This window comes from Lynx canadensis, chromosome E1 (assembly GCF_007474595.2).
Source record: "Lynx canadensis isolate LIC74 chromosome E1, mLynCan4.pri.v2, whole genome shotgun sequence".
NCBI classification, from domain to species: domain Eukaryota; kingdom Metazoa; phylum Chordata; class Mammalia; order Carnivora; family Felidae; genus Lynx; species Lynx canadensis.
This window is the reverse complement of record NC_044316.2, coordinates 22672589-22696558: the sequence shown is the minus strand read 5'-3', so window position 1 is coordinate 22696558 and position 23970 is coordinate 22672589. Positions and strand designations below refer to the sequence as shown.

At 36.1% G+C, this 23970-nt stretch overlaps 1 protein-coding gene and 1 long non-coding RNA gene across 4 annotated transcripts in view; both read right to left on the bottom strand.

The window, feature by feature from the left end:
- Positions 1–22908, bottom strand: part of TAF15 (TATA-box binding protein associated factor 15) — a 29136-nt gene extending 6228 nt beyond the window's left edge. Inside the window, exons 1-12 of one of the 3 annotated variants that reach the window (XM_030295170.1) lie at positions 22813–22908; positions 16573–16612; positions 15027–15078; positions 14855–14939; positions 14670–14772; positions 12337–12530; positions 11163–11283; positions 9876–9920; positions 3813–3847; positions 3161–3193; positions 1837–1946; positions 698–827 (exon numbers count right to left, since the gene is read on the bottom strand). In XM_030295170.1, the coding sequence (XP_030151030.1) occupies positions 698–827; positions 1837–1946; positions 3161–3193; positions 3813–3847; positions 9876–9920; positions 11163–11283; positions 12337–12530; positions 14670–14772; positions 14855–14939; positions 15027–15078; positions 16573–16612; positions 22813–22819 (955 nt within the window). In that variant the 5' untranslated portion in view covers positions 22820–22908. The remainder of the gene's footprint in view (positions 1–697; positions 828–1836; positions 1947–3160; positions 3194–3812; positions 3848–9875; positions 9921–11162; positions 11284–12336; positions 12531–14669; positions 14773–14854; positions 14940–15026; positions 15079–16572; positions 16613–22812) is intronic. The other 2 variants (XM_030295171.1, XM_030295172.1) reach the window with 2 other exon arrangements.
- On the bottom strand, positions 11561–12320 carry LOC115500624. Its single transcript, XR_003964583.1, has 2 exons — positions 12050–12320; positions 11561–12018 (listed from the first exon to the last, which is right to left on the bottom strand). It is a non-coding gene; the product is annotated as an uncharacterized LOC115500624 (long non-coding RNA).
- Positions 22909–23970: the final 1062 nt, after the last annotated feature.

Below are 23970 nucleotides of genomic sequence, written 5' to 3'. Positions count from 1 at the left end.
TGTCTCTCAAAAATAAATAAATGTTTTTAAAAATTTAAAAAAATATATATTATCAGGGCACCTGATCATCTGACTTTGGCTCAGGTCATGTTCTCACATTTCATGAGTTCCAGCCCTGTGTCAGGCTCTGTGCTGACAGCTCAGAGCCTGGAGCTTGCTTTGGATTCTGTGTCTCCCTCTCTCTCTCTGTCCCTCTCCTGTTTGCTCTCTGTCCCCCCCCCCCCTCTAAAAAATAAACAAACATTAAAAAAAAAAAAAAAATTCTTTTTTAAATATTATCAACGGTTATCTCTGAATAGAAAGGAATGGATGCTTTACTGCTTTCTTCTACTTTCCCATAGTTTATTTTCAGGGGAAAAATGTCTTACTATTTCTTCCAAATATGTATTAACTTTATATTTGAAGGGAAATTAATCTAAATTTACAAAGAACAGATTTAAGCAGGCCAACCCTCTAAATCTCCATCAGAGTGGCTTCAAGCACGAGGCATGATAATAAGGAAATATTTGAGACAAACAAGGAGAGAGCTCATCTATCTCATTTCTAAAGGTACATAAAAACTCTGGCCTGTTTTTTTAATAGAATACCCACAAAAGTAAACATGAAAATAACCAGTCTACCAGAATATAGTTTGACTTCAAGACTGGACAACATTTATCCAAACTGCATATTGAAACTGTATGAATGAGGTATATACCATCAAACCAGTCAATGGCTGCCTTAGCTGAAGGAGGGTCATCGAATGACACTGTTGCCTCTCCTTTGGGCTTCCCTGTGTCCTTGTCTGTATACAGATTTATCATTGGTTTTCCAGTCTTCTTATTTGTCTGAGAAACAAACAAGTTGGTATTAGTGTTTTAAGAAAAAGTGATCATAAACCAGATAAAGATTTTTTAAAAAGGAATTCACATATACATACTACAAATACTATGTACCTAATATAAAAATGAGGTTATCTATAGGTTCTGAAAAGGAAAATTCTCTTAAGATACATTAAGTAAAACCCAAGCTATGAAAACAATACATAATATACTGTTTTATCTATGTATAATTTCTTTAAACCCACACAAAAAAATGTAGATAATGCTTCAGGTAAATATATACCTTATAAAACATTAAAAAAAAGTCAGAAAGAATGTACACCAGGCAAATTTAACAGACTGCCACTAATGTATACACACTGAAGCTGGCTGGGATGGGAGTGGAAGACAAAGAATGTTTACTCTTCAGAACTGTGTGAATGTTTTACATATCATGAGTAAAAAATTTCTTAAGAAATTTTAACTCCTCCCAAAGAAAGAAAAAACATGAGTATTACACAGAAACCAAACAAGAACAATTGCAAACTGATTTCAGGCAATTGCTACAATCTACTAACACTATTCTAACTGCTGCTTTCTAGTTGAAAACATGAAAATTACATGCATGAAACAAACAGTACACAAGACACAAGTAAACAATGAATAACATAGTTATGGAATAAAGCATTATATATTGGGCTAATGTACAGCTCAGTTCGCATATATTGGCATTTCAGAATCCATAAAATGTTCTCACAATCTCATTTCGTTCTCACAATTTTAGGACCTAGGCAGAGACTATTTTTAGAGCCCAAGATTGAAAGCTAAAGCTGTGGCAGGCTGTGGAAAGACAAACACAAGGAATAAAATTTTCATGTATTTAGCAAATTTAGCAAAAGGCCTACAGACATGGGTGAGCATGTGTATAAGGGAATTTTAAGAAACAAACCTTGGGCTTACAACGTAATCTATGTATCTTAACTAGAATTTGTTAATAATTATGAGATTTTCAACATAAGCTTTACTTTCTACTCACCTTAATAATTCCTATTTGCTTAAAGAACTCCCCTACTTGATCTGTAGACACACCCTCCCCAAGTCCTTGCACAAAGATTGTGTTGTTATCTGAATTATCAGATTCTGAATCTAAGGGGAAAAAAATTATGGTTAATTTTACATATCCTTGGTTTTACTGCATCCTGTTTAGTAATCAAGAGCAATAACTAATTGTCCAATATTCAACTGTTTCTATGACCAAAAGGAAAAAGAACCAATATACAAAAAAATCTTGTATCAACAGGCAAAGTGGTCACCAGTTTTTTGGTAGCAGGTCAATTCTTACAACTAAACTGCAGTTAAAGTGGATCAAGTCCACACTATGTGAAATACAGACCAATTAAGCGAGATCTTAGAAATCTTGCTCTTTAGATTCAGATACAGGGCTAAAGTTCATGAAGAGATGAAGAAAGTTAGTATAAATCAGCATTCCTTTCTTTGGAGAGCTTTAACTCTTTATAGCTAATCAATACTTGTAAGGCTCTCTAGTAGAAAATTCTCCAAATCTGACACTTTGGAGCTCCAAGCAAGGCAACCACAACTGCTGGTTTCTTGTCCATTGCAATAAACTTTGTACATACCAGAGCGTAAGGGCACCTTGACACACACCTTACCTTACACGCACACTTTTGGATTAATACAACAAAGTAAGAAAGGAGTACAAAAATTCGTCCATCAAGGGATAATTCAGAAATTGCCTTCCATATAAAATACTTTGGCATCTTAATAAAAACAAAAGTTCTGATTTCAATATATATTAAAAGTTTTTGCCTCAAATAGATTTTTAATAACTAAATCATAACTCCCAAAAGGCTGCAGGTGGCCTTGAATTTTATTCAAAAATAAAAGCTACATGAAATGAGGGACTTCTGCCTAGAGTAAGACAATTCTCTCAGGTAGGAACTTCGGTTTCTTAAGCCCACTAGGCAGACTACCAATCCAATGCAGTATTTTCTTAAACATAGTTTTTCTACTTCTAATTCCCCAATGATACCAACTCTCTCGTCTGACATGTAGTATTTAAATAAATGTTAATTAGCAATAAAAAATCAAGTTTTTTCTTCACAAAAGAAAAAGCAGAACATGGGAAACCACAAACACAGCAATTTTCCCCAGCAAACTTTCCAATCAATTTCCCTGAAGTTTTCTTTCTGGTATATTTTTAGAAGTGAAGCTCCCCAATTCCGGAAGCACTGTCAAATTAAATCTTCCTCCTGTCTTAACTCCTCCAACTTTTTTTCCTTGAAAAATTGGAAAACTAACAGTCTCTTAATGGCAAAGTCACAAACTACCATAAACCTTACCAGCATCTGGTCTGGGTCCATAATCCCTGTGACCTAAGGGAAAAGAAAAGAAAAAGAAAAAAAAAGCTATTTAAAGCAACTCATTAGAAATCATGAAAAAATAGTAATAAAAACCAAGGCATGAAAAGTCAAAACTTCCAAAATCCTTGAAAGTCAACCATCACAGATTTACAAAGTAAATATATAAATTAAGTTTTATTAAGTTTAAGAAATCAAGATGAAAGTCACTATTTCCTTAAACTTGTCCCAGACAGTACCCGCCACTTTGGCATTATGCTAGTTATCACTTTTGTTAAGCTCTGGTTGTGAAGGCTGATTGGAAAACCCTAATAATTTAAAAACACCATGTCAGCTACCTTTATTAAAAAATGTATTGTCAAAATCCACTGAAAGTCTCATTCATTGGTCACCACAGACTCTTTCATGCAAATTCACTGCGTAGAAACCCACTGGACTGTTTGAGATCAACTTTGACTTTTTAATGTTTTCTTTGACATATATATATGTATATATATTTAATTTTTTTAAAGCACACAACACACACCAGCCTCAACAGAGTAAGAAAGGGCTTAGACTGCGTCTGCGGGATATTGGTGGCTTTTAGATTTATATAGCATTTCCACTGAAACATTTTGGGATACTCAGCACTTACCACCAAAATTTTTGAAGCCACCGCGGTCACCACCACTGCAGAGGAAAAATTGAAGAAATGATTTCTTCCTTAAGTCTCTAATGTGCTGAGCCCTGGGCTCAATCTACACTTAACTGTCATAAGTAGAGCACCTAGGGAAACAGTAGCACCTCTAACTTTCCAGTAAATTCTATTTCAGACTCCAAAATGTTTTCACCTAAGTGTTTTCCCAAGAATCTATTTCCACAAGGGTTCCTTTTCAAGTTTACTACAGAATGTATCTAATCTACTTTTAAAATCTTCCCAACCCCACGCCAAAGGGATTCTATTCATATCATAATTTAAATGCTGGAGGCACAGAATGAAGAATGACAAACTAGAGCAAACATTCTTTCCAAGGGGATACTTTTTAAAATATGAGAATAAAGGAAAAAGACTGGAAGAACAATATAAAGCTAGGTTAAGATTTTGATAGCAGAATAGGTGAGGTAAAAACTTTAGTATGTTCTACTGTGAAACCAAATTATGGGTTTTATGAGATTTAAAAAAGGTATAAATATACACAAAAGTGAGCCTGAAAGTAGTCTTAAAAAATCTCAAATCATTCAGAAATCTGATAAAATGAGCACTAAAAGAAAGCATAACTTAAAATGGCCCTCCTATACCCAATATAATATACTAGATCTCCTCATATCAGAGCTACTGAGATTCATGCTGCCAAATGCTCTGTAACACCAATCAGTAGACCAGATCAGAGACAGAATGCAACATACTCCAATATCCCAGCTACCTACAAGAAAATGACTCTATCTGGCATATTTCCGCTACCAGATAAGTCAATAGTCCTTGTGTGTATAAATTTATATAAAAAAATCAAGACACTGTCTAAATACTCATACATTAAAAGCTTTTCTCTTGACTGAAGTAACCCTCTAGAATTCATGTGCTGTCATGGAAATAAAAACACCCAGTTTTCAGATGGTGATATCTAATATTCTACTACAATTAATCTTCTACTATAATCCAAAAAATTAACCCAATACACTAACGTCTCTTCACTGCTTAAAGCCTCTCCTGTAATACCAACACGGCCCCTTCTAGACTCTAGGTAGATGGCTTTTCTGAGCCATCCTGAAAAAATCACCCCAACTAAATGAGAAAGCATTCTTCTTTTATAAATCTCTTCTGCTACCTTGATGTAAAAAATATCCCCTTGCAACCAGCTTAGTATAGACACATGCATCTTGATCTGCTATTAATTTTACTTGTTTTCCAGGAAAACCATAAAAAAAAAATAAGGCTATTTCAAGGCTATACAGACAATATAAAGCTCAAGTCTTTTATATACATATAGCTTCCCACTGAGTCTCTAAAGACCCCTCTTTCAGAACAGTACCCAAGCTCTCCCTACACTTCTAAACGACCTGTGTATCACCACTTAACTCTTTTAAGAAAGGAGAGCCAACAGAGAATAAACTGCCAAAAATCTTATTATTAGACACCAAAATATCTCTGGTTTCTTCAAAGATGATCATGAGAACTCAAAAAAAATTTTTAAAAGTGAGGAATGAACTAGTGAAAATATCAAGCCCATATTCCTGTCAGGAGGTTAAAGTCCCCAAGATAAAGTAGATTCTTTAAATAGGAAATTTTCAAGTAAGTGCTAGAAGAGACCCCTTTTAATTATTTTGCAGTCATGTTAACCAAATACCAAACTGTTCATCTGGCCACAGTGGAAAGAAATTTTGCAACTGTATACATCAGCTAATTCCTGTCATTTCTATTCTGGCCAGCAACATAACTTTGAACAATAAAAAAAGCAATATCACTGCAAAATAGAAGTGCTATAAAACAAATGACATTTGGGCACCTGGGTGGCCCGGTCAGTCAAGCAACTGACTTCAACTCAGGTCATGATCTCATGGTTTGTGAGTTTGAGCCCCGCATCAGGCTCTCTGCTGTCAACAGAGCCTGCTTCAGACCCTCTGACCTCCTCTCTCTCTCTCAAAACTAAATAAAAACATTAAAAAAGTGATATTTGAATAGGTTTATTATTTCCTGTTTCTCCAGAGAATGACATTTTAACTTAAGTCACATATACTGAGCATTTCCTTTGAAAATACAGCAGCTGCTTAAGATTTCAACACAATGGCCATAAATATGAAAACATCATAGTCCGTTTGAGAAAGTACTAGTCTTCAAACTAAGAGACTCAGGATATAGTCTTTACTATCACTGATCAATCTTGAAAAATTAGACAAATCCGGGGCGCCTGGGTGGCGCAGTCGGTTAAGCGTCCGACTTCAGCCAGGTCACGATCTCATGGTCCGTGAGTTCGAGCCCCGCGTCAGGCTCTGGGCTGATGGCTCAGAGCCTGGAGCCTGTTTCCGATTCTGTGTCTCCCTCTCTCTCTGCCCCTCCCTCGTTCATGCTCTGTCTCTCTCTGTCCCAAAAAAAATAAATAAATGTTGAAAAAAAAAATAAAAAATAAAAAATAATAATAAAAATAAAAAAAAAGAAAAATTAGACAAATCCGTAATTCTCCTAGGCTTCAGTATCCTCCTTCACAAAATAAGAGTTTTTACATCCTTGCTGCTACTCAAAGGGTGTTCCAGGGAAGAACAGTATAGGCAGAGCCTGGGAACATCATAGAAGAGCAGCATCTCAGGCCTCCCTCATACCTACTGAATTATAATCTGCATTTTAATAAGATCCCCAAGGAATTCACATGTAAAGTTTGAGAAGCACCAGTCTAGATGATCTAGAACTCTAGGTGAAGCTTTCTTTCAAGTTCAAATGTTTCAATCATTTTTCTCTTCACTTATTAAGAAATTCCATATTAACATATTCTATTACAATCCCTTATAAAGAAATTTATTATATTAAATATACTAAATAAACCTCAAATAGCACTAGAAGATGGGCCTGTGGTTAAGAATCTTTCAAACCTGTAGTCAAGTTTCAAGTCCCTTTTCCATATACTAAGTTAAGGCTTCACTAACCAATTAGGCCAATGAAGTTATGTGAAAATCTAAGCCAAGATGTTACCACAACAATTTTTCTTCCCAGAAAAAGCAGCAAACTTGTACACATAAAGAATTCCTAAAGTAAAGATATATTAAGGTGAAGTAGTAGAGGTATTTAATGTAGAGTTTAGACACTCAAATTTATGGCTGAGCCCCCTGCATAAGAAAACCAACTGTATATTCTTGACTCAACTACAGAAATTGTCCCAAGTTCAAAACCACAATGAGCAGCCTACCCTAAGGTAGACTCTGAGGGTTCTTCCATTGTTACAGTATTACATATTTAGAGAAAATGGTCATTTAATTTCAGATGCTAGTCAAGAAAAAGTTCTTTAACAGAATCTCTACTCCAAATCTTTAATTTAAAAAAAATCTAGGGGCGCCCGGGTGGCTCAGTCAGTTAAACGTCCGACTTTGACTCAGATCATGATCTTGCAGTCCATGAGTTCAAGCCCCACCTCAGGCTCTGTGCTGACAGCTCAGAGCCTGAAGCCTGCTTCAGATTCTGTGTTTCCCTTTCTGTCTGCCCCTCCCCCACTCACACTCTGTGTGTCTCTCTCTCAAAAATAAACATTAAAAAAAAAAATCTAAATATATCTATTCAAAGACTTAAACAGCCAAAAAGTAAAAGGACAATACAGAAAATTCTGTTCCCAGAAAATCCATTATCTAGAGAGAAAAAGGGACTTAGCTAAAATTTTTAAAAGATCAGTTAAAAACAAACAAACAAAAAAAACAACCACTGTGCTTATACTTTCATAGTAGTAAATCCAAAATACAATTTTTTAGGTGTGAAGAAGACTAACACTAATTCCAAATGTAAATGATTGGATGGATTTAAATACCATTCTCAACACTAGATATATTTATGTTTTATTTCCTCCCATATCTTGTATTATGTGGTAAAAAGGCTCTCTGGATTCAACATTTACCCACATTTCAGAAAGCCAATATATCTATCATTCTAGAGCTACACTGTCCAATACAGTATTCAATAGCCACCTGTGGCTAATAATCATTTGACATGTGGACAGTCTAAACTTAAATGTAAATATAAAAAAAATAAACATTTAGATGCACTCTAAATATAAAAATACAAAATGGATTTCAAAGTCTTAGTATGAAAAAAGCAATGTATAACCTCCATAATTTTTGTACTGATTACATGATAAAATATTTTGGGTATGTTAGATTAAGTAAAATATATTATTAAAATTAATTACACCTGCTTACATTCTTTTAACATGCCTACTAAAAATTTTTAAATTACACAGGGCACCTGGATGGCTCAGTCAGTTAAGCGTCCAACTCCTGATTTCAGGTCAGGTCATGATATCATGATCCGTGAGATCAAGCCCCATGCCAGGCTCTGCGCTGATAGTGCAGAGCTGGCTTGAGATTCTCTCTCTCTCAAAATAAATAAACAAAAAAATTACATATGTGGCTCACATTTGTGACCCATATTACATTTCTATTGGGCAGTGCTATTCTAGACTATCACCTGAACATTTTAAAGGGAACTAATCAAAAATTCCTGTAAGACACTCAAAATTCAAGATGACTTTTTTTTAAGCTTAAGATATTAAAGCCTGAAAAGAGTTACTTAATTTGATGACTTAATCATGAAAAATGGCAATCTATAAAGTTCTGGCAATTTTGCAATGCATTCATCACAATGCTGAAGTTAAAAACACATAGAGATTTTACAGCCTTAAGCTTCTAGTCCACTAAGTGATCAATTTTAAATGACAATTAGATATTCATTCTTTTTTTTTGCTGCAACTGTTTTTTCAAGAAAAACAGTTTCTTATAGTCCCTATAATTTTCACACATTTTCTTTCATATTTGGAAAGCTGACAGCTTTTTTGGTTTGTATTCTTCCTCTAGCCAAGCAATCATACAACCTGAGTCTAAGAATACCCCATCCTTTACAACATATCCCACACTCACCCACAAACCATGCCCCTTCTTTAAATATAAACCTAACTAATGCCAGATATTCTTCAAACAGCCCTGAAAGGATTGTATTTTCAACCTTGATGTAATTTTTTAAGTAAGATGATTAGAAACACAAATGGGAGTGTTGATGACGACTAACAAAAAATGTTTGGATACTTTTGGTACTTAAATATAAAACCAAGTGTGAAAAAAAAATCCTGAAACTGGGCATTTTTACTCTAATTCAAAATACTTTATCCCTATAAATAAGCTAAAAAGCACATCTTGAGCAAGATATTGTAACACATGAAAATCACATGAACTTCAAATTTCCATATCCGTACATGAAGTTTTACTGGAACACAACCATGTTTATTTATATATTGTCTATGGCAGCTTTGGTGCTACAAGGGCAGAGGTAAGCAGTTACAACAGAAACCATATGGCCCAAAAAGCCTAAAATATTTACTACGTGGCCTTTCATATAAAAAATTTACCAACCCAATACAAAGAATAATCATCATCCACGTGGATTTCTAAAAAAGGCCCTTCATGAACATGCCATCTGCTGGCTTGGGGGGGAGGGGGGGAGGGTACAGGTAACAACTGGACAAGACCCCCTCCCCCAATCCTACCATAAACTAGATCAGTATCATTTTACCTAAGATATAGTGGGCTTCTACATAAGATACTGTATGAAGAGATTCTAAGCCTAAATACAATTTGAAAATCAAAAACTTAGTTCATGATCAAGTCTGGACCAAAAATTATACTGAAATATGTTGCCAAGGAAATTATAAAGGTGATTAAAAATAGGACTCTCAAGTTGGTTATGGTATGGAGCTTCCCTTTTCTATTAAGAGGTTCATTCAAGGCCCTTTCAAATCTCTGATTCTAAGATGAGTCATCTCTCAAAGATGAAAATGTATTTTTAAAGATTTCCCTACCTGCCTCCTCCTGAAAAGTGGGATTCTACCATTTTCAGACACTGTCATAGTTTAATAATTTATAGCATACAGCTTCCTTATGAAGAAAATTAAACCTATGATATCCTGCAAAACATGTAGCATTCCAAAGAAGCCAATTATCTAAAACATATTAGCTGGAAAATTAAATATACCTGTTGGTTATCTTGTTTGGGATTCTGTTTGAGGTGAAAGGGAGGCTATTAGGTAGAAAGTAAGCACCATGTCACTTAACACTGTTCACTTACATCCACATGATGGCAGGCTGCTCACTTTGATAATGAAGAGCACACAATAACATATTTGTATATTGTAAACTGACTTTGGTTATCAATCAAAAGACTTAATATTCAGTCTTATAAACGTTTACCAAGTAAGTTTAGGCTTTAGTTTTTCCATAATATCAATACACTGAATACTAAACACAGAGAAATACAAGTCAGTGACCAAACTCCTGGCTCACTTGAAGAAAGAACAGTGCTGTATGTCTCTCAGGTCAGCTGAGGGGACAGACAGTCCCTAAGATGCAAAAGAGTGAACTGGTACTGATATATTATTAAGTGTCAGTTAACAGGCTACTAACAATTTCAATTCCCAAGGAACACAGTTATCTTTTAAGGCCTGTGTACTTTACACATGAATTTGCAACCTGAAAACCTCACCTGAGTGTCCTCAACAAATGTCAGTTATTTTTTCATTCTTGTTTTTAGGGCCAAAGTGCCAAATTTATAGATATATTTAAAAGTAATTTTAAAACCAACTTCATAACATATACCAAAATTAAATACCAAAACCTGATAATACTAGCAATAGGGAAAAGGGAAGCTGGAAAAGAAAAGCTGAATTTACAAGTCTTCTTTTCCACAGCTTAGTCTGAACAAAATACATAATGACAGGGAATGCTGCACTAATTATTCCAATAATTATTTACTAAAGAAGGGAGACCAAATAGTTTAATTACAAAAATCTTTCTCATTTGCCAACCCCACATTTATATTCTATCACCTAATATTTTCTCTTCCCAAGGGGATTCAAGATTAAGGAACAGCTTCTCTGCACTCCAATCTAAAATTAACTTACCTTTTATTTTTTACATATATTATACTTGGATTTCCCAGAGTCATCATTTAAAGAAGTTTAGACTCTATAGCTCTGGCAGGAAAAACATATTAAGTGGTTTAATCACAACCAAAATGGGAATGTTCTCCACTGGTGTTTAATATACACCACATAAACGAACTACTAACACAGCCTATCCTCAGGTAATTTATGTGACATCTGAAGACTGAAAATCAATTTTGAATTTCTGCCTTCTTCTCTAAAACATAATCTACTTAAGCCTCTTAAATCAGATGCTGGAATCAAACCAGCTAAGTAAAGCCACAAAAATTTTAAAAAATTAAAGAGAGAAGGAATGTAGGCACCTATACCTAAATACTTACCTTGATCCTGTCATAGGACCTCTTCCATCCTTGTCATATCCCCCACGCCCTCTACCTCCTCCCTGTGACCCGCCATATCCTCTATTATCTTCTCCATACCTACTCACATCACGACGGTCATCTACAAAAAAATAATAATAATAATAATATACACATGAATAAATAACCATGGGTCATCTCTGACAAAGGCTTCCCATAACATAATCTTGAATGGCTCTTTAGGTTATACATTATATTCTTTGGAATATGGCACATATATACAGAATTCAAATGCAAGCCATCAAAAAAACATCTGGAATTAAATGTGTTTGGGAAATGTATCTGTGTCAAATTCCGTCCTGCTACGTAGTCAGATAACAAAATGGTGACATGGATATCACCATTTGATGTGATGGTGATGAGGAATCGCTAAAGTGCAACATTAGGTACAGAATCTTAATAAATTAGATGAAAAGCATAACCCTAATCTTAAAAAGTTATTTCTTCACCTCAAAAATACTTAAATGTAAATCAAGCAGGGACAAGAAATAACGATTTTAAAACTGAGACATATTCAGTGAATATGTTCACTGAAGATATTCAGTGAATAAGCTTCCACTTTTACTCATTCGCTTATTTATTCCATTATTCAACAAATATTTATTAAGCACTTACTATGAACCAGGCTCTATAGTAGGTAATGAAGGTACAAATGAGTAAGACAGGACTTGTGCCCTTGAAACATGGGACAAATTCCTAAATATCAGTGGTATAGTCTAAGTGCTACAGGAAAACAAGTGAAAGAAGGGCTGGTCCTTCTTAGATGAGGTGAGAGAAGGTTAATTACTGGTGATTAGTTTCTCTATATCAGGTATACCTGATAGGTAGTTTCTCTATATCAGGTATACCACCACTACCAAAACAATGGTAGCAGCAACACTGTCAAATGATCAAAGTTAACTGACACAACAAAGGAAATTCAGGTAATCAATCATCAAAAAGTCATATGACCATTTGGGAGTTTCTGAGAAATTCAGACATGGAAATCCAATAAACTAGTTTTAATGGCCATAAGAAAGAAGAACATATATTCAAGGTCACTCTGAATTTATACAAACAACTAAAATCCTGTAGGTCTTTTAATCCAGAACTCAATGTAATTCTGAGAGGAAAAAAGAAAAATAATATATCATACCTTGTGTGTGGTGGCTGTAATTCTCTCTTTGTGAATGATAGGACTGCTGGTTTTGATTATAGGAATCATGCTGCTGACCATAATTTGACTGCTCATCATATGAACCTTGATGTTGATCATAGCCTGACTGCTGGTCATACGAATCTTGTTGACCATAGTCTGACTGGTCATACGGAGGTGCTCTTCCACCTTGGCTAAACAGAAATCAAGAATTGGAAATTTATAGAAGGATTATGTTCACTGTAGCAAGTTGACTGAGACTGACAGAAGGGGCCTGACCAGCTAGACCTCAACCATATTTAATACTACTTTCTGATGCAAAGGATTTAGTTCTTTTATCTACAAAATCTCCTTATCACCAGTGGAATGGCCTTCAAACCAACTGCACTATCACTGAAGAAATCCCACATTATGAGGAAAACCACATGCACCTCTGAAAACACTGGTAAAGCAAAAAATCACTATGCCTCTTACCATCTCCTTGAATTTAAAAAAATTAAAGGTGCCACAAAGTACAGTAATATGTCTCTAACAAATATATCACAAGTGCTGAGTCCTTTTAACAGTTACACTAAAATGCTCTGTCATTTAACAATGTTATCTCATAATATTTGGGGGACTATTCTCTTCACTTGATCTTAGCCAAAAGGCCGAGAAGCAATGGGGGGGGGGGGGGACTATTCTCTTATAATTATCTTTACAACCTATATTACATTCTCCTAAATATCTTCAATGATAGCTTTCAGATTTTTAGAGGAAGGAACTTGCTTTGTGATGCCATTTTTTTTTTTTACACCTGAAAATAGTCTACCAAATAAAGAGACTACTTTCTTATTATCTCTGGCAATTCAAAAAGAAATTTCTAGGTATGTTCTGAGCAACAGGACTATTAATTACCTGTTCTCAGGATGGGGATGTTAAAAGGAACATTTAAATTGGATTTGAGTTCTAATGTTTACTTTTACAAAAAGGGAACAAAAAATCTCATAACTTAATAGTCACATCTTATTCTGCATCAGATGAGAAGAATCTAATAAAGATCAGTATGTTCCCCCAACTCTGTACCCAAAGCACATCACATCAACAGTCAGAACCCTAGTGCTTCATCTTTTTTTTTTAATTTATTGATTTTGAGAGAGAGTGAACGGGAAAGGCAGAGAGGAGAGAGAGAATCCCAAGCAGCCTCCATGCTGTCAGCAAAGCACCCGACGTGGGGCTTGACCCCCCAAACCGTGAGATCATGAACTGAGCCAAATTCAAGACACTTATCTGACTGAGCCACCCCGGTGCACCTAGCACTTCCCATTAAAATGGTGGTCAGACCAAATCTAACACGTTTCTTTGGTTTGCATTTACATGTTATGCTTCCAAAAATGCATCCTTATAAAAGGATTCTTCTAAATTTAAAACTAACCAACAGGGGTTGAAGAGATCTTCCTTCTACTCTATTTTTCTACTTTTCAAAACACTTTCATATCTATAACACTGACAATGCAACCTCATAAATCTTTCCCCAATGTTTTTGCTTAACTGAATTTCACTTAGAATAATTTTTTTCACTGCAGAGAGAATACTAGTAAGCTCAGTTTTTGCCTCATTTTTCAGCTATGTAACAGGTTACATAATCTTAATAACTTCTCTTTACCTCTGCAAAATGGGGATAATTACTGACACTATGTCATAGTGGTTAAGGATAAATTAAGGAATGCAAAAGCATTTTAGAAAACATAAAGCACAATAAAAAAAAATTAAGTTGCTATCACTAAAATTAGTAATAAGAACAGCCTCCTCTCATCTGAAACTTAAAAACTATAAAACCAACCCCCCCCAAAAAAATACTTAAGCCTGTAAACTTGCTGGTATGTATTTACCTACCTATATTAATAAAATATATTTAGAGTATCTGAAATATGTGGATAGGTTTTGTCACTTTTTAAATATTTTTGTCCCTAAAAAGGTAATAAAGGTAATACATTAAAATGGCTAAAAAATAAAATGGAAATAAAAGTAAGCACTGAGAAGTGTCCTTTTATAGCTAGGTTTTTATTTAATCTCAGGTATAAAGCAGAGGTCAAAATTTTCCTTTTTAACATTTAAATCATGTGCATTTACATACACCTCAACAATAATTTTACAAATAACCACATCATAAGAATCAAATGACATTGGTGACAATTTCCACATTTATAACACAAAACTATGAAATTCATACTTCATCAAAACTTTTCTGAAAAAATGTTTAAAGCTAGGAATTTGATGGCGAAGTCTATTTAATACCCAAAGTGTTATTTCCACTGCCCGACATAATCTCAGTGCCTTTACTGTTTCCTTACCCTCCTGATGATTCCGTGTTTTGCTGTCCCTGGTTATTATAAGACTGCTGGCCATATGAGCTCTGCTTTTGATTCTCATAACCACTGTAGGACTGTGAATAACCTAAGGTTGGATGGATATACCATTTAGTAAATGATCTGATTTTTAAATTTCTAAAATAGCAAATTTAACAAACAAGTCTAACCTGATTGGCTTTGTCCATAGCTGGAGTAGCCGCCATAGTTCTGTCCATATGAGGTATCAGTAGTTTGTCCATAGCCAGAATAGCTCTGAAATTTAGGTAAATACAAGTTTCATCACCTACTTAAGATAAGAATAATTATTTATGAAACACATTAATTTATATTTTAACCTACTTGTGGTGCTTGTCCATAACCTTGGTTGCCTTGATTTCCATAGGAAGAATAACTGTAAAAGAAAAATGTACTATTTGAAAGAGATGTGCTAGAATTTTAAAAGCTTAAAAACAAAACCAAAAAAGGCCCTATCTTCATTTTCAACTTTCAACTCCATACAAGCTTTTCTTCTGAGAAATTGTCAATCTGCCTCCAAGAGTCTAAATTTAAAGGTGGTGACCAAAGAGTGTAAAGACATAAATGAAGTCACTCCCAGACCTCCTGAATGCCAAACAAGCACCAAAAGTTTCACTCTAACAATATCCCACAAATAAAACTTCACTAGAGCTAGAAAATCTCAAGGGAATTATACCTGCATGTGGGAGTGACTACATGGAACCAAAACCCATAATATCTGAAGCAGAAAAATGAGGACTTTTTAAGTTAGTGCTTTCATCAAATTAGCTATGTTTTTACAGGTTAATTTCTTCCTACCATCTGCCTTAAATCTGCCTTTATCTTCCTAGAAAAGGCACCATAGGCACTAAAAGTCCAATTTTTTGTGCCTCGGTAGAGACATGTGTATCTTCTGAGTCTTATCACTGAATGAAATTATATTGTGTCATTGCACAGCCTAGCATATAGTTCGTTGACTGAATAAATGTACCTTCCTCAGAACTGAATTTTCTTCAATTTTATAGCATGTAAACCCTAACAAGTCAGAAACAAACTTTCTGAATATATGCCTGCCAAAATAAGATAAAATATTTGCAAAAAAAAAAAAAAAAAAAAAAAAAAAAACTTATTATTCTAGAACTATCAAGTACTAACACAATTTTACTTTATAAAATACATTTCAGTGAATAAACATTTGCTAGTTGCCTATTATAAGGTTAGCACTATCTTAGGAGAATAAAAAAGTCAAACTAGTTTTGTTTTCATGGAGCTTAAAACCTGACGACAGAAGATACCTGAGATGCTATTCTGAGTATCTCACATTGAGCTGCAAAACATTTATAGTGCAAGATGAAGACTGTGTTCCTGGCACGTAAAAGAACCCTACTGCATGTATATGGTCACATAAAAACAGACTTTTCTTTTTACTGTGAGCATGGTAAGAAGTCTTTTTAAAATGCTAAGCATTTCTATTATAGTGCTTCAAGAAAATCTGCTCTGAAAAAAATATTAGCATTTTATACAACCAAAAACTGAAATACTTTCTCTAAAAACTTGTAATATTGGTTGAATTGTTTAAATCCTTTTAAGGACTTAAGAAACTACTTTTTTAAAATTTCCTAAAGAAAACAATCTTTAAAATACCTATGAGATTTGTCTTAATTTCTAGGAGGTATCTGAATTTACTGATTCAAGCAGGCTTTTTTTTAAAAAAAAGGAAAAATTGTTTTAGTATGTATGTACACAGTCCGACTCTTTTCCTTGACAAGCTAATATTTAACTCTTATAGAAATCCAGATACCAAATCTCAAAAGGAAACCCTAACTAAATTCATCTTTTTTTCCTCAGTTCTACTCTTACATGGTATTATTAAAATATACGTATACTTTACCTTTGCTGCTCACCCCCAGACTGCCCGTAACTTCCAGAATCTAAAACACATAAAAAGAATTTTAAATCTTATTTAAAATTATGCTTCCCTCAAAGGCTGAGTTTAGCTCTTATAGATGAAATGTGATAAGAAAATGTCATAAATATTAACTACAGAAGGAAAACTAGTTAAAAATACTGTGGAAAGATTTGTTTACATCTCTGAAAACTACTCTACAAATGTGTCCTGACGGTCACAAGAACCAAGCAAACAAATGTAAATCAGTGAAAAATCCATCCTTTTAACAAAAACTCAAAGCTCAAGCTATCTTTGTGTACAAAAAGACATCTACTGAAACTAACCAAGACCAAATGGGGGCAGGGGAAGACATACACTCTGACGAGATAAATCCCCAGGATTACACTGACTTGCATATCCTCACCAGCCCAACATATATACCTTTCCCCTGTACTAGACTGCTCTGGCTGTCAGGAGCAACAAACAGATCTCCGACAAAAGCAGCTAAGTTAGTTGTTTATCCTCAACTTTACCAAGCTTTCAGGGACTTGGCCAATCAGTATACCAACTCAGCAATACCTACTTCCAGCTTCCTTTTTGGCAACAAAAGATACCAAGGAAGGCATGAATTAAGTACGGCAAAAAAAATTTTGAACTGTGAGCTTTTTCTTCATACTTCAAAATGTCAATTATATCATAAACTTTTGAAGAGGCTCTCTCCTTTAGGTTTCTACTCAGTGTCAAATTAATGACCTAAGTTTATTAGCGATGAATAAGAGTAATATTATATGAAATACTCTTTCAGCTGCAAAAAATGACTGTCTGAAACTGCTGACCATTAGGCACAACCTCATCTGATATGAAACAAAATCATTTGCTGTCAAACAGTTCTGAAAACCACCAGAAATCAAATCAGTGACTTTTTCATTCAATTCACATTAAGCTACAATATGAAAACATTGCCAATGGCAGTTTAAGGTGACATCAGATCTGCCACTTTTCTGTAGAAGAGATCTGCAATCAGGCTGAACAAATTACTTTTAAAATATTTATTGCTTTTAAATATTAATAGTTAATATTTTCATTTCAAGAATATTGAATGAAATCTTAACTACTTCTATGAATGTAAAAGACAGAAGGCTGAGATGAAAAAGAAAAAAACTGCATCACTACCACACCCATAATAAAATTATCAGACTTCTAGCTAATGACCAAATAAAATGCGAAAAGGACACAGAATCTAAATGGACCATAAAGAGATTAGATGCATCTACCAAATGAGAAATTAGCTTCAACCAAGTCAGAAACTGGAAAGGATTATGAAGGTGGTGGAAATATATGAATAAAACTGAAGTTACTCCAGGCATAAATGAAGCTTTAGCTTCAATTATATCCTAAGGCATGGATGTGGGTTCTCTCAATGACAGACCTGTTTATTAGCCTTTGGCTCAAGCAAAATTATAGAAGTACACAGCATATAGGTCATGTGACCCTGGTTCAAATCTAATGAGTCTATAAGTTTAACCCAATCATTTCATTCCTCTGAAACTACAAATCTGACTTCTTTAGCTGGCTGACTTTAAAACTCTGGAAGATATAACATATTGACCAATAAACACAGCCTTTAGTATAAATACTTGAGTGAGAAAGTACAGATGTTTTACACTCATCAGAGAAAATTTGTTTCTTTATAGCATTTCAAACCACTACTCACTGAGTACTTGACACTTGAGCCCTGTGTCTAAATCCATGAATTATTTAGAAATGCTTTAATTTCCAAATGTATAGGGTTTTGATTCTCTTTGTTTTTGTCTAATTATATTCCATTGTGGCTAAAGAAGTATTTTCTGTTATTATTCTTGGTACTTATTAGGATTTGCTGTTTGTTTTTCCCCTTGGTAAATACTTTACTTGCATAAATGGCCCTCATGTGCTTGAAAAGAACTGTGTATTAGCTAAATGTTGAATAAATTCTCTAAGTCTAGATATTTGTTCATTGTATCATTCATACCCTTCTTAACATTTGGTCTGCCTAATCTATTACAGAGAAAGGTATGCTAGAAAACTTCCATCTGACCATAGATTTGTTAGGGTTTTTTTTCCTTTCTATATTTTGAGGTTATATTGTTAGCCACATAAAAGTACAAATTTATATATTCCTGATAAATTCCGTTTTAACACTGCATGAAGAGCATAATTAAAAATGTCCAAACTTTATTTTGACTGGTAACATACCTAAACAGCATCTTGCTTTTGGTGGGTGTTTGCCTGGTTAATCTTTTTCTGTCTCTATACCTCCAACATTCGTGTTTTAGGTGTATCATTTCTGAACATAACAGATCTTTTTTTCCCCCAATGTGAAATCTTTCTTTCAACTGGTGTTTTCATACTTTTACTATTTATTCCTACACACCTATATTGGATTTTTCTACCTACTGGGGTTTTCTTTCTCCTTTAACTCCTTTCCTGCCTCGTACTGGATTTTCTTTACTCCTTTTTCCCCTACTGCTTTAAAAGTTAAACATTCAATTTGTTCTCCCAATAAGTTACCGTTCATAATTTAATGTTCAATTTTTAACATACATTCTGGACAAAATTCACAATCTCCAACCTCTACTAGAATCTTAATACTATAATGGCAATCACAGACTTCACTTTTGCTTCCATTTTTTAACGTCCAAATGTAATCATTTTAATCTTTGATGTTCCATACCATCAATATTTGCTTTTTATTTACTGTGTTTGCTTCTTGTATACTGTTTTTTGCATCCTGTTTCCCTTTTCTGGATTCACTAGTCCTTGGATCAGTTCATTTTCTGGCTTCTTAAAACTTTTAAGTCTACTACCATTTTCCTATTTATTGATATTTCATAATCTGCAATTTCACATCAACATATATCGTTATTAATTGGTTTTTATGTTCCATGCTTGGGACTACTGCTTTTTGACCCAAAATATTCACCAATCTTGGAAAATTCCCAACTATAATAGTGATTCCTCGCCATGTTCTTAGCAGACACATTATACGCATATTAAATGACAGGACTTCTCAATCTGTTTCTTAATATTGTTTTTCATCTCTTCCTTCTGAACTGAATTATGGGTAATTAGAGGTCTTCCACTTCACTAATTATTTCTTCTGCTAGATCTGCAATTCAACTTATGCATTATTTCTATTTCTAGAAGATATACTTGGTTCTTTTCGTATCAGCATGGCCTTTCTTCAGAACATCTTGGTCTTAAAGTTGACTCCTTAAGTTTTTAATAATTTTAAGCGTATTTGCTTTCAGATTACCTGTAGGGGTTCTAATTCCATTTGTCACAAACCATCATTTTGGTGAACTGTTTCAAGTTCTACAATTTTTTACTGTGAATTCATCTTTTGCAAGGCTTATTTTTTATAGAAGATTCCTGTGACCTATGCTGTGAAGTTTCCACCAAAAAAAAGCTTTTCGTTTGTTTGTACGAGGACCCCCAAAGTTATTACCAGCCCAGAACCAATTTTTGTTAATTTCTTGGCTTAAGTTTTCCTGGAGTCCCATACCTAGCTTAAACGTACACCCAAATTGTATGAAGCAGTTCCCAGGTTACAAGCTATCAGGACAGACTTTTTTTCATTCAGGGCCCAAACTTTGCTATCCGTTATGCTGATAAAAAGTTTTTTTCTAGTTAATCCTTTCACTGAAGTCTTTCAAACATATACGTTATATGTAAGGTCTCAGTTCCCATTACTTGGCTCTAATAGTCTCAAGGCTCCATCTCCTACCCTTAGTCGCTTGGGTAATAAAACCCAAGTCTCTAAATGATGAGACCTACACCCTCCTCCTCTTCAGGGCAACCATCAAGTTAGCCATATCCGGCTTCTACTTCATTTCTGGCAGCTAGGTCTTGCCCTTTCTTTTTTTGTAAATTCTTACATCTTTAAGTGTTTGTAGATAGAGGATTTTCAATTTATTTTGGTCTGCCACATACCAAAATAAGTACGCTAACTTTGTAATTTTTGTATAAGTGATATTAGATTCGATTCTAACTTGAAGATGTCAGATAATTCACACTTGTAAACAATATCCGAATGTCTGAGAGTCAGACTTACAGTATTTACAATTTTGACTTATTTATTAACTATGTAAGCACTTTTATTTAATTTATAGGTCTGTCCTGTCAGGCATCTGGAGTGGTTGAGTTTGAAATGTTTAAAGGATTTAACTAAACTTAAAACAATTAGCTGGTTAGGGGGAATTTACTGTTAAATTTATTAACTGAAACGTTCACCAAAAAACAAGTCAAAAGCATTATTCTCATTTTTATACAAAGTCAAAAGTATTTTTGTACATGTTTTACAAAATGTATAAACAGCATAGAACACTAAGTAGAACTTAAAGATTCTAGCTTTAATGGACTTAACTTAAAAACAATTATTATAAAGTTTTCACATGTGAAAGCCAATCTTGTATTTAAAAAAACTTAAATTACACAGTGACAAATGTCTAGTGTCTTGGTACTTTGAAGATCAGTACTAATGGATAAACTAGCTCACACACTAATATGACACACTTAAATCCTGGATTTTACAGATGGTAAGTAACCTCTAAAATTTAATTTTCCACAAAAGCTACCCAGTCCTATAAAAATGTCATTGTTTTATATCAATAAAAATGTTAAAAATCAAGACACACCATTAGTTTTTAATGTTCATTGAAATGGTAAATTTCCCCATGAGGATAGGAGAATCTTTTTATTTATTTTTTAATCATACATGGGTTACACATCTCCTAAGGGTATACTTCTACATACTTCTGTGGAGCTTTACCAGATTTCATCCCAAATTCTGCACCTGGTAAAAGACATACTTACTTTGGAGTAAGAAATTCTTGTTTGAGCAAGGATTAAATAGAAATTGAAAGAGGCAAGAATCCTGTGCAGTTAACAGCCTCTTCCATCAGATAGGTGCCCCTTTCCACAAAAGCTCAATATTCAGGCTTAATGTCAATGTCAATCTAAGGAATGTTTCTTATCCTGTCCAACCATTCTTGCAAATTTGGTCTCATCTCCACCTACTCGCTTTTTGTCACACGTTTCCATCCTTTTGCAAAACTGTGTTACTGGGGATTTCGTGTATGTTTCAAGGCTCTCCCTTAGACAATCAATGTAAAAGACTGCGCCAGCAGTCACTTTCATCCCAATCAGATGGCTTCAAAGAAATGTTCTGCTTTTCCATGTGAAACGTGAGCTCTCCTGACGGTTTCTAGCAAGTGGATGGCTGGGTCTTTGCAGCCTGTAAGGTACCCTAACAGAGGACCTTGTGTGGTGAGCCAAGACTGCTACATCTAGAGAACATTCGTGTTCCAGACTTTATAGCAGGATCTCAACGGACTATCCCGAAGAGATCAGTGCCTTTTTCTTTCTCTTCCACACAACGATGGGGGCGGGGGGGGGGGGGGGGGGGGGAGGCGGGGTGCTCTATCAATTTAAATGCTTCGTGTAAGACTGCCTTTCCTCTGGTCTGCATGTGTTAAGGTAAATGCCACATGTACCTACAAGAGTCTATCCAGAATAGAAAAGGCTCACTTTCAGGCTCTTGCAGGAGATAAACAACTGGAGAAGGGAGAAGAACGACAGCAGGGTGAGGAGGAAGCTGAATTATATGCAAACACCCCCGTTCGAATCCGGGTGGTTACGGTAGAGGGAATGACGAGAAGGAGGATTTCGTGCAAGGCAACGTCCTTTGAAAGGGCTCCTAGAGCGTCAAGACCCCCACCTGATGAATGGGTGAGTCAGGAAGGCCCAGCTCCACTTCACAGATGGGGAAACTGAGGTACGAGGCGGCGAGACGACTGGCCCGAGGCCTCGCTGAAAGATCTGAGGCGGAGCGGAGAACCAGAAGCACCGATTCTCTCAGGCGGATGCTCTAATCACGGGCTCCCCCCGCCCCTGTGATGGCGTAGACGGCCTCCGCCCCCCCAACTCACACACCCTCCCCGGGAGGGGCACGTCTCCTCAGCTTCCAAGGACAGGGTCAAAAAAGAGGGGCCCGAAGCGCTCCCGCCGTGATTTGCAGACGGAGAGCGTTGGGAGCGTGCGTCCCTTCAGTCCAACATGGCGGCGGCCGCGGCCACCCCCCCACCCCAAGCCTCCCTCAGGGCCGGAGGCTCTCCCTCGGGGCCCTCCGGTGGGCGGGAAGACGTCCCAACCCCGCCAGGCCCCTTCTCGCCGCTGCCGCTGCTCGCTGAAGGAGTCACCTACCCGACATGACTAACGGCCGCAGCGCGGAGCCCCCAGAGCCCGCCGAGAACAAGGAATACGAGAGCCAGGCGGCGCGGCGGCCGGAGCTGTACTGAGGGCGGCGCGGCGGGCTGAGCCCGACTGCGGGGCCTCGGCAGCCAATCAGAGGGCAGTGGGCGGTACCACAGCGCCAGGGCGCGAGGGGTGGTTCTGTGCGAGTACCAGCCTCCTAGCCCTGAGGACTTCACAATGCCTCTCCGTCCTCCCCTCCGCGAACGGTACCATTATTGAGAGGGAATTGAGAAGAGAAAGTACCAATGCCGCGAATAGCATGGGGGAGGAAGTTAGACCTTGTCTCTCCCTCCCACCTATAGTGTCGTTTCTCGCTTTGATTGCACCCGACAGAATTCGAGGTTAGGAAGCGAAAGAGGGGAGACTTTATAAACACAGACTATTTGGTTAGAGAAAGCCTTTCTTCCCCTAAGATTTCGAATGGTATGCCCTAGTTCGCTCCTCTTTGGTTGCAGGCAGCTGGAGCCACCTCGGGGCGTTCTGTGTCGCCGAGCTCGGGGACGGAAAGTCGTGAGCGCCTCCAGGTCTAACTACCTTGTCAAGTAAAACACGGACTACAAGGCTGATACTGGAACAAACGTGTGCATTGAAACGAAAGCACACACGCACCTGGTCCTGAGAATGTGGCGGGGTGGGAGGTAGAGCCTTACTATTCGGGGCTGTTATAATTGGCTAACTCTATCAGGCACCTTACATCATCTCATTTAATTCTCACAACACACTGATGAAATAGTATCCTGACGTTACAGACGTGATTATTCACTTGCCCTAGGTCGCACAACTAGTAAATGGCCAACGTGGAATTCGAATCCTAGTAACCAGACACCAATGCCTGTGGGTTTAACCATTACGCTGTACTGCCTAGTAAGGATTTGAGTTTTAGAGTATTAAATGAGGTGAAAGAACATTTTCCCTGCAGGCTACGCAACATCTGAGTCAAGCCATAGATGATGAGAAGTGGGGTAAAGTGCCTTACACTAGTTGTAAAACAAGTAATTCCATACGTTTGGAGTTTACCTTCCAGGGATGAATGAGGATGATAGATGAGGCCAGAAAAGTAGAGGGCTAAATAGCTGATACCTTGTAAAATATGGTATGTTAGGGTTT